At 36.0% G+C, this 13,928-nt stretch overlaps 1 protein-coding gene across 1 annotated transcript in view; it reads right to left on the minus strand.

Annotated features, from left to right (window-relative positions):
• The window catches only part of LOC132095998 (basement membrane-specific heparan sulfate proteoglycan core protein-like), a 117,773-nt gene extending 105,469 nt beyond the window's left edge, over window positions 1-12,304 (minus strand). The window contains exons 1-3 of the mRNA XM_059501110.1: window positions 12,289-12,304; window positions 11,811-12,086; window positions 6,326-6,610 (exon numbers count right to left, since the gene is read on the minus strand). Coding sequence (XP_059357093.1) covers window positions 6,326-6,610; window positions 11,811-12,086; window positions 12,289-12,304 — 577 coding nt within the window. The remainder of the gene's footprint in view (window positions 1-6,325; window positions 6,611-11,810; window positions 12,087-12,288) is intronic.
• Window positions 12,305-13,928: the final 1,624 nt, after the last annotated feature.

The raw sequence follows: 13,928 nt of genomic DNA on the forward strand, positions 1-13,928 counted from the left end.
CCTTGCGTTCTCCTTTTAGCCTGTGTATTTTCTCCTCTACAGCCTTTTCTGTGGGCTTTGGCGCCCTCTTTTGGTCAACACACGCAGCTGCGCTTTCATCTGCCATGTCATGTCACTTTTAAATCTTCACACAAAACTGTCACAATTCTTAATATTGACCACAGCTTCTAATCTTCTTATAAACACTCATTTACAAGAGTCAATGATGTGCAGGATTTATTATTTGATAGCAGCAGCTAACAGGTTTTCCTCAGAGCCGCCCGATCGATTAGTTCGCCGTCATCACGGCTGTCTTTTTTCTTTAGCGATCTTCTCACGCTGCTCGTCTTTTGGCTTCCTCAAGCAATCTTCCGAATTTACTCGATATTTTGACTATGTCGAGCAGTCTTTTGACTTTGAATGTGAGCGCAACAAGCCGACTCACTAGCTTAGGACTTCAGAGTTATTTTGTACTCAACACAAAACGTCAGTGAATAAAAGTCTTGAATCCAAAGTTCTTCGTTTGACTGTTTAATTATAAATCTTAAAATATAGAAAACGTAGGATATTTACTTTTCTTACAAATTAACTGTGCAGTTTTGCATAGGTCAAAAGACTGTGTTGCTCCAAAAGTCCAGTGGCTTCTGACTGTTTCATAGGGTTCTATTTCTTTCATAATAAATCTAACAGCCAATCAAATTACGTTATACTACATCACTGGCTAACTCTAACATTCCAATTTCTACGTTTCATTTGCAACACAGGTTTTTCTCAGATTTTACAAAATAAACTCAAAATATTATTACTTCCATAGAAATGGCTTCAACACCTTCTTTGCCATGAAAATTAACTTATTCCCAAAAAAACCTTTCCACTGCATTTCATTGCTGCCATTAAAGGACCTGCTGAGATCATTTCAGTAATCGTCTTGTTAACTCAGGTGAGAATGTTGACGAGCACAAGGTTGGAGATCATTATGTCAGGCTGATTGGGTTAGAATGGCAGACTTGACATGTTAAAAGGAGGGTGATGCTTGAAATCATTGTTCTTCCATTGTTAACCATGGTGACCTGCAAAGAAACGCGTGCAGCCATCATTGCATTGCATAAAAATGGCTTCACAGGCGAGGATATTGTGGTTACTAAGATTGCACCTAAATAAACAATTTATAGGATCATCAAGAACTTCAAGGAAAGAGGTTCAATTCTTGTAAAGAAGGCTTCAGGGCGTCCAAGAAAGTCCAGCAAGTGCCAGGATGGTCTCCTAAAGAGGATTCAGCTGCGGGATCGGAGTGCCACCAGTGCAGAGCTTGCTCAGGAATGGCAGCAGGCAGGTGTGAGCGCATCTGCACGCACAGTGAGGCCAAGACTTTTGGAAGATGGCCTGGTGTCAAGAAGGGCAGCAAAGAAGCCACTTCTCTCCAAAAAAAACATCAGGGACAGATTGATCTTCTGCAGAAAGTATAGTGAATGGACTGCTGAGGACTGGGGCAAAGTCATATTCTCCGATGAAGCCCCTTTCAGATTGTTTGGGGCATCTGGAAAAAGGCTTGTCCGGAGAAGAAAAGGTGAGCGCTACCATCAGTCCTGTGTCATGCCAACAGTAAAGCATCCTGACACCATTCATGTGTGGGGTTGCTTCTCATCCAAGGGATTGGGCTCACTCACAATTCTGCCCAAAAACACAGCCATGAATAAAGAATGGTACCAAAACACCCTCTAACAGCAACTTCTTCCAACAATCCAACAACAGTTTGGTGAAGAACAATGCATTTTCCAGCACGATGGAGCACCGTGCCATAAGGCAAAAGTGATAACTTAGTGGCTCGGGGACCAGAATGTTGAAATTTTGGGTCCATGGCCTGGAAACTCCCCAGATCTTAATCCCATTGAGAACGTGTGGTCAATCCTCAAGAGGCGGGTGGACAAACAAAAACCCACTAATTCTGACAAACTCCAAGAAGTGATTATGAAAGAATGGGTTGCTATCAGTCAGGATTTGGCCCAGAAGTTGATTGAGAGCATGCCCAGTCCAATTGCAGAGGTCCTGAAAAAGAAGGGCCAACACTGCAAATACTGACTCTTTGCATAAATGTCATGTAATTGTCGATAAAAGCCTTTGAAACGTATGAAGTGCTTGTAATTATATTTCAGTACATCACAGAAACAACTGAAACAAAGATCTAGAAGCAGTTTAGCAGCAAACTTTTTGAAAACTAATATTTATGTAATACTCAAAACTTTTGGCCACGACTGTACATACAGCAACTTTCTACAATAATTATTGTTGTATTTGTGTATTATGATATATTGTGACACAACATATTGTTGTACTTCTAGAAGTCTCTCTGTGATGAAGCGGCTGATGAAAGCTGCTCTGTGTTTTAAAGATGCATTATTATTTATTCTTTTGCTGATTATATTTTTTCTTTAATATGTTTCTGTTGCCTTGATATTCTTTGTGAGGATAAATCCAGAGAATACAATATAATGCACTGTAAAGTCATAAATCAGGAGAAATGAACACATTTGAGCATCATTAAACTGTCTGTAAATGAATCTCAATCTCACTTCAGCTGCTTCAGTTTCTTTCTGCAGTGGAAACATCAGTTTAGTTGATACTGATTTAATTTGATTGGTAACAGCCCTATAACATCTTCTCAAATTCTTACATTTTATTAATAATTAAGTTAACATAATATGAAAGATGATGCACACATTAAATAAGGTTAGGGTAAAAAAAATCCCCTTTATTTAGGCAAAAATTACCTGGAAATTAAAGTAGATTTTACTATGCATTAGTGAACTTGAATCATATAAAATATAATTTCTTAACAAAACTGAGGCCAGTGAAAAGCTGAGTTGTTAGTAATTGTGTAAAACCTCTAGTCACAGAGTCTCTGAGCAGAAACATGAATGTCAAGCTCTGTGTGTAATCATAGAGACAGAGACTACAGTAAAAGTAAAGAGAGAGACTGTCTCTCCTCTGAACACACACTGATCTGATCTGATCTCAGCTTCACTACAGCTTCTGATCTCCATCTATTAATACACTTATGAGGAAATATTGATAGAAACAGCATCAACAGTATCATGATCACTGTTATGAACTCAAAATCATTATGAGAAAAATACTGCACTAAATTAAATATCTGGTTTGCTTGTAGTTGGTGTTGATTATTAAAAATGTTTCCAATTTTCCAATCATATACTTATTTCTATATTCAGTCAACATTTATGTTCTTTAATTTACATATTACAGTGTACAACATTCACATAAACAATTTTCTTTATGAGGACAATGATATTAAACTCACCCTTCACTGAGAGAGAAACAGAGCTTGATTGTGATGAGACTGATCTTCCTTCTATGTGTCCTCTACACGTGTACAGACCCTCATCAGATGTAGTTACTGCTCTGATAGTGAGAGTGTTTCTGTCTACAGTGTGACGCTGAGATGGCAGAGACACTTGAATGTTTCCTTTATTCCACTCATATCTCCAGTCACTGTGATCAGGCTCAATCTCACACTTCAGTCTCACTCTCTCTCCAGTGAATACAGCAGTGTCTGGAGTCACAGTCAGAGTAGATCTGGGTAAAGCTGTTAACAAAAAAAAAAAAAAAGGGACTGAAACAAAACTATCAGTAACAATATTGTAAATGGTTTACACAATTATACAGTTCAATTATTATGTCATATTTGATTATGTTTGTCATGTTCTGGTTTGTTGTGGTCAGTTTTGTGCTCTCAGTGTTTTCTGGAGGCTCTGGCTCCGTCTCGTCCTCAGACAAACACCTCTGACTCGTCATAGAAAGCAGAATGAAGCTCCTGCTGAAGGAGAGCTGAACACCTCCAACTACAACCTCATATGAGGAGACACTGAATCTCAATCAACTTCAGCAGACGATCTGAAGACTTCAGCAACTCATTTAACATCATCATCTGGAAGTCACTTCACTCTCTCTGACTTCAGGACTAAACTCATCTCTATTGAACTCTGTGACTAAAGTAATCATTAGGTGTGTAACGATACACTCATGTCACCATTCACTTCCACACATGACACGGATCTCACTATATACTCGAAACAAGACCGAAACAGAGTTGAAATGACAAGTTTTATATAAACTGTTTCTATCCATGATACTGACATGATGATGCTCTTGTGTTTCTGTTTTGTGTTTAAGGACTTTTATGTTGAAGTGTTTTTTTCATTGTTTCTATGTTCACTTCCTGTTTCCCTTGTTGCCTTGCCTACCTTGTTTGTTTCCATAGTTACCCTCCTCTGTTCCCATGGCAACTCATTGTCTACACCTGTCTCTTCTTGTCTCTATGATCCAGTGTTTCTCTTCTTTATTGTCTGGTATGGATGTGTGCTGCACATTAGTTTCAGTTCCTGTATTTGGTTTCTCTTGTTCATTGCTGGATTTACTGTTGTCTTGTTTAAATCAGCTTTAAACTGCACTTGGATCCAACATTATGTTTTACAGAAACAGCCACGTTACAGAAACAGCAGAGCATTGATAGATCTAGTCGTATTAATTCAGCTTCAGCAAAAAACTCATTCCCTCGAGGACCATCGAAGACTTTCTGGACATTTCTGATCTAACTGAGCTGCCTGACTTTCCTCTCATTGATTTCTTCTGCCATGAATCAACAAGCGTTACAATCTACACTGATCTGTGATGATCCTCGAGGATCTCTGAGTCAGTTTCTAGAATGACACTCTTACACTCTTTGTGTGACACTGATGTTAAAGAGGAGAGATGTGGAGAGGAGACTGATGTCTCTCCTCGTCTGATTCACTGCAGGTTTAAAGAGGTCATAAGATGCTGCTAAAAACAACATTATTTTGTGTATTTGGTGTAACGACGTATTTATGTGGTTTAAGGTTCAAAAAACACATTCCACATAATGCCTTCTGAAACACATACATTTTTACAAAGCTCCTCTTCTGAAAAGCGAGGTGTGCTCTGATTGGTCAGCTTTACAGTGTGCTGTGATTGGCCGAATACTTCAAGCGTTAATACTCAAATGTTAAGTTAACAAGAGGACACAACTTTACTATAAAACTCTTCACATGTACTGTCCCTGTAAGTCTTTTCTCTCATAATTTAAGTTGGGCATCTCTTCACAATGCACATTCTGTCTTTCTAATTTGGAAACAATAACACACTTATTTTTTTAATGTGATTATGCAAATGATTTTTGGAAAGAAATGTCTTGGCTTGTTTTCTCAGCTTACAACAAACTTTTTAGGTTTGAGAGAATGTACTATTTTTAATTTGGGAATCTTGTTCATATGAGCTGATTGAGATCTTGAAACTGTTAACTCTTTGTGGCCTGTTTCAGTTTCACAAATGTAAAGTTACAATAACAATTTAAAGATTCTTTGTATTGATCTGAAATTATTTCATGAAACTCTCTGCTCATTGCTTAATAAGAAAGCTTCTAAAGCTACTGTATTAATGGGGGGAAAATATGAATTTGATGTAAGGGTTTACACCTGTGTATTCTTTGAAGTTTACATTTTCTGTTTCATTTTACATTTAAATTATTTTGTATTATTTACTTCTCTTTGTTTTCTGGTTGTGTATGTACTTTATTGCTTTGATTGTATCCCCTGTATATAATATTTTCAACAAATAATAAAAAAGGAGTATGTGTAACAGTGACAGAGAGGTACTGAACAAGTTTGTGGTCCTGATGAAATCTGGAGAGTGTAGCAGGATTTTCAGACCCCAGAACAGCTGATGAGCAGACGATACTTGTCTCCTGAACAACTTTAAGTGCAGACGATCTGACAGTGCCATGTTTAAAAGTAATTTGGCACTTTATAACACACCAGACATCCCTCACAAGAAAAGAAACGTTTGAACAAACAGCCATCTTTCACCTCGAGGCGTTCTCCAAACAATCTCTCCACACTACTGCAAACTCTTCCAGACGACACAATTACTCTCAGATATGACTCTCTTCCTTATCTCCTCTTTCCTTCTGCTGATAACTGAAATGATCCTCCCCAAACACACAAAGTGAAAAAACATGAAAATAAACTGAAAGGATGTTGTGACACAATGTTACTCTTGAAGATAAGTTTATAAATCATGAAGCTCGTGTCAGAATATCAGTCTGTGAGTCAAATCTGAATCAAGAAAACTCAAATATTATAACAACTTCATCTCAGATGGCTGATAAAAGTAAAAGATGAATGAATGAGTGATTGTTACAAACATGAATCAAATACACTGAACACGTGTGTGACGCACATTTGAGCATCTCTTTTATTTTTAATCACGGTTACATCCCTAAATGTATATGTAAATGTTTATTTTAATTGATCACCTTTAACAGCAAGATCAATTTGGTTGCTCTCCTGTGAGGATGAAGGACTTCCATCTCTCTGTCCTCTACACGTGTACTGACCCGCATCAGACTCAGTAGCTCGTCTGATAGTGAGTGTGTCTGTGTTTACAGTGTAAAGCTCAGACGACTGTAACTTTACACTGTCTTTATTCCACTCATATCTCCAGTCTCTGTTAGACTCAATCACACACTTCAGATTGACCGTCTCTCCAGTGAAGACAGGACTATCTGGAGTCACACTCAGTTTAGTTTTGGGTCTAAAGTCTGTTAAGATAAAAACAAAGTGACTCAAACAGTTTAAAGAAGAAAACAGATGTCTGACAGTCAGTGTTGGGGAGTAACTAGTTACATATAACTGTGTTACGTAATTTAATTACAAAATAAATGTAGCCTAACTGTAATCAGTTACAGTTACTAAGAAAAAATGAGTAATTAAATTACAGTTACTTATGAAAATTTTAACGATTACAAAGGGGATTACATTTGAATATTTACACACATCCACATACAGCTTATTTCTTTCCCAAATTGCACTAAGAAATACAGCCCTTAATCTCCGCGACGTGGAAAACACAGTCTGCTTCGTAGAATCCAGTCATAAAAACAGAATTCAGCCTAACGCGGACGCAATATGCCACATTTTGGACGAATAAATCAAAAGTAGGTCAGTACACTTGAATCAAAACACGATATGGGAGTGTCTGTGAATATTAAGCCACAAAATGATAATCTATGAATCCTGCACGTTCTGTGTGTCTGTGGAAACCTGGCGCTGACTAGACATCGGGAGAACCGGGACAATTCCCTGTGGCCTGGCAGACGATTTGTCCCGCTTTTTTAATACTGTTATTGTACAATTGCACTCCGAATGTACTAAAGCGATTATTTCCGAGTCCGCCATTCAGTAATTAAATCTCTAAATCATGGATCGGTCAGTCGTGACTGGCAATGGTTGGACTGTGGAAGCGCACAGCTGGAGCAGAGAAGCAACACTTCTGTTCAGGGTTTCAGGTGCAGGTCAGTTTCATCTCTAAAGATGCTAGTTTTGTCTTTGTTTATTTAGCCAAGCAGCAGCAGCACATTGCTTGCAATCACTCAAAATACTGTATAAACGACATCATTATTATCTTTTGTAATGTTACAGTAGTAATTTAGCAGACAAATATTCATATTTTATCATAGGTTTAGGGGGAGCTAGTGCAGACAAAAACACAACCCTTAGGAAAATTAATATAGCCTATGGTATGGCACTAACCGTGGTTTAACCATGGAATTTGTAGTAAAAATAAATACAAGTGGTAATTCGTTTGCCAAAAATGCACAAAACATGGTAAAAGTCAAATAAAAATCTTCAGTATTAAAGTCATGAGAGAGATGGATGGATAATGGAAGTGAAGGTGCAGTTCAGGAGAGAACTCTTAATTATGTTGCATGTCCCCAACCTAAGGATTTAAACCTTTTTCATGTCAGGTCCATGAAAAAAAATAGTGTTGTCCATGTTTCAGAATGGGTTGTGGGTGTATGAGTGTTAGATTTCCCAGCATAATATTTTTTCCCAGTCCGCCCCTCGTGGAAATTAATGGTGCAGAAATGCGGTTTCATTTACTACACATGAAGCTTGCAGTGTTTTCAGCCTCTGCTGCCTCAATATATGAATACATGAACACAAACATAATCTCTTGAACTGCTGTGAGTTCATGAGCATTTGACTTATTTTGAGAAACTATCATCATATCATATACAAAGAGACAGCAGTGTTTCAAAGAGACACCAATGTTTCAGGACACATGCTTGTTAGATAACTGTATTTGAGTTGATGTATATGCTTTCATTTTTTCCCCAAACCATTGCTAGATGCAGTGTTTCCTGTAGTTATGCAAAGATTTGGTTTCAAAAACACTATCTATAAACTATTTCTTTTGATTTTAAATCTGCATTGTACTTCAGATCGATCTCCAAGTAAAAGGCAATACTAAAGTCTGATTGTGTGGTGGATGTGTTCATGTGATCATCTTAATTCAGGTGATGAAGGATGGTGAAAGTCTGACAGTATTGTCATTACTATTACATTTTAAATAGGGTAACTTGTAATCTGTAACCGATTACATTTCCAAAGTAACTTTCCCAACACCGCTGACAGTATTATATACTTTTAGAGTATGAATATTATACATAGACTGTCATATTTCATAAGGCTCTGGCTCCATCTCATCCTCAAAAATCTAAATAAAAAAAAACTACTATTAATTACAACATTTCATGTATAAAATGTTCCTCATATTACCAAATACTGTAAACTAACACCCAAATGACTGTGTCCCCATGTGTGTGTGTGTGTGTGTGTGTGTGAGTAGCAGTAGGCTATTGTGGGGTGGGGTTGTTTGATATTGTTGTGTTTGTGTTTTCTTCATTTTTAATATGTTTTGTACTTTGGAACTATTTAGTAACTTATATATATATATATATATATATAAATGGTTAACATGTTTATTTTTACATTCTCTTTTTGCATTTGTAATTTGTTTTGACCCCTTAACAGATCTTGTATCAATTAAGTAACTTTAGATTTGATAAAAAGGGGCAGTTCTTTTAAAATAACCATTTACATCAACTAAAACAAACTTGTTACTTGAGTGAAGCATAGTGTTGTTTTTGGTGGCCTGTTTTAATTTTAGTTTTAGTCTAGTCTTTGTGTGAAGCTGTCATTTAATTTTTATTAGTTTTAGTCATGTTCATACTCTTTTTAGTCTAGTATAGTTTTAGTCGACGAAAGCGGATGACATTTAGTCTAGTTTTAGACATTAAGTCTAGTTTAAGTCAATGAAAATAGTATTTTAGTCTCTTTTTAGGAACACAATTCTATTTAACCCAGTCAATATAGTACAAGTACCTAGTAGTATAGACGAAACCAAAATCGTATTTTAGCCAAACCCATTTCAAACAAGGTTATCTTATTATATTCATTATTGTTCATTTATAGAACCAGACCCATACTGATGTATGAAGCAGAAGACAACAGTGAAGAACTTTATTGTGGACATGGATCAAGTGATTTATTGTTGTGTCTGAACAATCTGTAGCGGTTGTCCCTTAGTTTAAGATCCGCACCTCAACAACTTTCACACAATATTGTTGTACTTCTAGAAGTCTCTCTGTGATGAAGCGGCTGATGAAAGCTGCTCTGTGTTTTAAAGATGCATTATTATTTATTCTTTTGCTGATTATATTTTTTCTTTAATATGTTTCTGTTGCCTTGATATTCTTTATTGTGAGGATAAATCCAGAGAATACAATATAATGCACTGTAAAGTCATAAATCAGGAGAAATGAACACATTTGAGCATCATTAAACTGTCTGTGAATGAATCTCAATCTCACTTCAGCTGCTTCAGTTTCTTTCTGCAGTGGAAACATCAGTTTAGTTGATACTGATTTAATTTGATTGATAACAGCCCTATAACATCTTATTAAATTCTTACATTTTATTAATAATTAAGTTAACGTAATATGAAAGATGATGCACACATTAAATAAGGTTAGGGTAAAAAAAAATCCCCTTTATTTAGGCAAACATTACCTGGAAATTAAAGTAGATTTTACTATGCATTAGTGAACTTGAATCATATAAAATATAATTTCTTAACAAAACTGAGGCCAGTGAAAAGCTGAGTTGAAATGACAAATTTTATGTACACTGTTGCTATCAATGATACTGACATGATGATGCTATTGTGTTTCTCTTTTGTGTTTTTTTTGTTCTCATTGTTTCTGTGTTCACTTCCTGTTTCCCTTGTTGCCTCGTCTACCTTGTTTGTTTCCATAGTTACTCTCCTGTGTTCCCATGGCGACTCATTGTCTACACCTGTCTCTTCTTGTCTCTATGATCCAGTGTTTCTCTTCTTTATTGTCTGGATGTGTGCTGCACATTTGTTTCAGTTCCTGTATTTGGTTTCTCTTGTTCATTGCTGGATTTACTGTTGTCTTGTTTAAATCAGCTTTAAACTGCACTTGGATCCAACATTATGTTTTACTGAAACAGCCACGTTACAGAAACAGCAGACCATTGATAGATCTAGTCGTATTAATTCAGCTTCAGCAAGAAACTCATTCACTCGAGGACCATCGAAGACTTTCTGGACATTTCTGATCTAACTGAGCTGCCTGACTTTCCTCTCATTGATTTCTTCTGCCATGAATCAACAAGCGTTACAATCTACACTGATCTGTGATGATCCTCGAGGATCTCTGAGTCAGTTTCTAGAATGACACTCTTACACTCTTTGTGTGACACTGATGTTAAAGAGGAGAGATGTGGAGAGGAGACTGATGTCTCTCCTCGTCTGATTCACTGCAGGTTTAAAGAGGTCATAAGATGCTGCTAAAAACAACATTATTTTGTGTATTTGGTGTAATGACGTGTTTATGTGGTTTAAGGTTCAAAAAACACATTCCACATAATGCCTTCTGAAACACATACATTTTTACAAAGCTCCTCTTCTGAAAAGCGAGGTGTGCTCTGATTGGTCAGCTTTACAGTGTGCTGTGATTGGCCGAATACTTCAAGCGTGTGATGTAAATGTTAAGTTAACAAGAGGACACAACTTTACTATAAAACTCTTCACATGTACTGTCCCTGTAAGTCTTTTCTCTCATAATTTAAGTTGGGCATCTCTTCACAATGCACATTCTGTCTTTCTAATTTGGAAACAATAACACACTTATTTTTTTATGTGATTATGCAAATGATTTTTGGAAAGAAATGTCTTGGCTTATTTTCTCAGCTTACAACAAACTTTTTAGGTTTGAGAGAATTAATGTACTTAATAAGAAAGCTGCTAAAACTACTGTATTAATGGGGGAAAACATGAATTTGATGTAAGGGTTAACACCTGTGTATTCTTTGAAGTTGACATTTTATGTGTAATTTTACATTTAAATTATTCTTTATTTAAATTTTTGATTAATTAAATTCATTAAATTCATTGTTTTTTCTATTTACATTTAATTTGTACTTTTCTTTGTATTCTGTTAGAGTATGACTCCCTTCCTTGATTCCTCTTTCCTTCTGCTGATAACTGAAAAGATCCACCACAAACAAACAAAGTGAAAAAAAAAAAAATAAAGTAAACTGAAAGGATGTTGTGGCACAATGTTTTCTCTTCCACAGATGAAGAAAAGTTTATGAATAATGAAGCTCGTGTCAGAAAATCAGTCTGTGAGTCAAAGAATCAAGAAAACTCATTTATTATAACAACTTCATCTCAGACAGATGATAAAACTAAAAGATGAATGAATGAGTGATTGTAACAAACATGAATCAAATACACTGAACACGTGTGTGACGCGCTCGAACAGACACACTTTCTCTCTCACATCACACACACACACATTTGAGCATCTCTTTTCTTTTTAATGGCAGTTACATCCCTAAATGTAAATGTAAGTGTTTATTTTATTTACTCACCATTAACAGCGAGATCAATTCGTTCACTCTCCTGTGATGAGTTTGGTCTCTCATCTCTCTGTCCTCTACACCAGAACTGACCTCGATCAGACTCAGTAGCTCCTCTGATAGTGAGTGTGTCTCCGTTTACAGTGTAACTGTTCTTTACTCTGTCTGTGTCTTTATACCACTCATATCTCCAGTCACTGTAAGACTCAATCACACACTTCAGATTGACCGTCTCTCCAGTGAATACAGGACTGTCTGGAGTCACACTCAGTTTAGTTTTGGGTAAGTCTGTTAAGATAAAAACATAAAGTGACTCAAACAGTTCAAAGAAGAAGAAAAAAATGTCTGACAGTATTATATACATAGACTGTCATATTTTCATAAGGCTCTGGCTCGTTCTCACCCTCAAAAATCTAAATAAAAAAACTTCTACTAATTACAACATTTCATGTATGAATGTTTCTTATATTACCAAATACTGTAAACTAACACCCAAATACACTCATGTCACTATTCACTTCAACACATGACACTGATCTCACTATATACTCGAAAACAAGACTGAAACAGAGTTAAAATGACACGTTTTATATTGAATTATTGTATCTAAGGCATATAAACAGTTAACAAAAATAAATGTTTATTAAAATGTAAATCTGGTGTTATATCAGGAATGGAGTTGAAAAGGCTTTGGTTTGGTGCTTCTCTCTCATGAAGAGCACAATAGAGACACCAGAATAGAAATATTGATGATTCTGCAAATAATACAGTTTTATATTATAAACATATGCTTTCACTCGGACTACAGACATATTAGATGATTTAAATATCACATTTTATTAAATAATGTATTTGTATTTAATAGATTAATAATAAATTAATGAACATGGAAGCTCAAGCGTGTGTCCTTCTGGGTTCATTATATTTTGTGCATCATATTTGATACTTAATTAAATCTATTTAAACATCTGGTTAATTTATAAATGATTCACTGTTTCTATCCATGATACTGACATGATGATGCTCTTGTGTTTCTGTTTTGTGTTTAAGGACTTTTATGTTGAAGTGTTTTTCTCATTGTTTCTGTGTCTCACATGTGCAGTACAGTATTTTGCCGGATTACAACTCTCTGTTCTGGACTTGCTCAATGTTTCATCAGTTTGCTTATGTTGACGTCAAAGATCGCTCTGGTCGCCCTAATAACAACAACAACACTGCAGAAAGATTCGTGGACGCTCTGACGTCTTAAAAATAAACTGGGACTACTGTACTATTATTTATTATATCAAGTATAACTGCTGACCAGAGATTTCCAAATGGGGGCGGGAACTCCAAAACAGGGCGTGGTCTCCTCACCTTGACTGACAGCGCGCTAAAGTGACAGATGGCAAGTAAGTTAAAGAAAGGGAGAATGGCGGTTCAGGTAAACAGTCGGTCATAAGATAATATAGCAGATAGAAGTTAATTTTGGCTTTAATGAAAAATAATATATAAACGTAGCTTTGTTGTGTCAGGTGTGAAGTTTAATATTAAAGGATTTTTACTCTTTTGATGAATCGGCGGCTATATTGAAGCAGTTTGTACCGTCTGTGTGTGTTTAGCACTTAAGGAATGTAAAGTAACGTTATGTAGTATGTGTTGTTAATAGTGAGTAGTAAATGAATATAAAAATTCAAAGAATATCAAAGAATCACATATGATGAATATTTACCATCTCAAGTACTACCCAGCAAGCAATTTCGCGTCTAATAGACGTCTAAACACAGCCCAGACGTCTAGGCTAAATCGAGGCTAATTTTGGGCTGTCAGTGAAAATCTAATAGACGTCTAAACATACCCCAAGAATAGACAGCTATTGAATGCTACATATATACAGTGTTGGGGAGTAACTAGTTACATGTAACGGCGTTACGTAATTTAATTACAAAATTATTGTAACTGTAATTAGTTACAGTTACTAAGAAAAAATGAGTAATTAAATTACAGTTACTTATGAAATTTTTAACGATTACAAAGGGGATTACATTTGAATATTTACACACATCCAATTACAGATTTAACTGATTTCTTTTCCAAATTGCACTGACTATTCTGAGACATACCGCCCTGATAATTTCCGGGATGCGGAAA

The sequence above is a fragment of the Carassius carassius genome, chromosome 2 (assembly GCF_963082965.1).
Source record: "Carassius carassius chromosome 2, fCarCar2.1, whole genome shotgun sequence".
NCBI classification, from domain to species: Eukaryota; Metazoa; Chordata; class Actinopteri; order Cypriniformes; family Cyprinidae; genus Carassius; species Carassius carassius.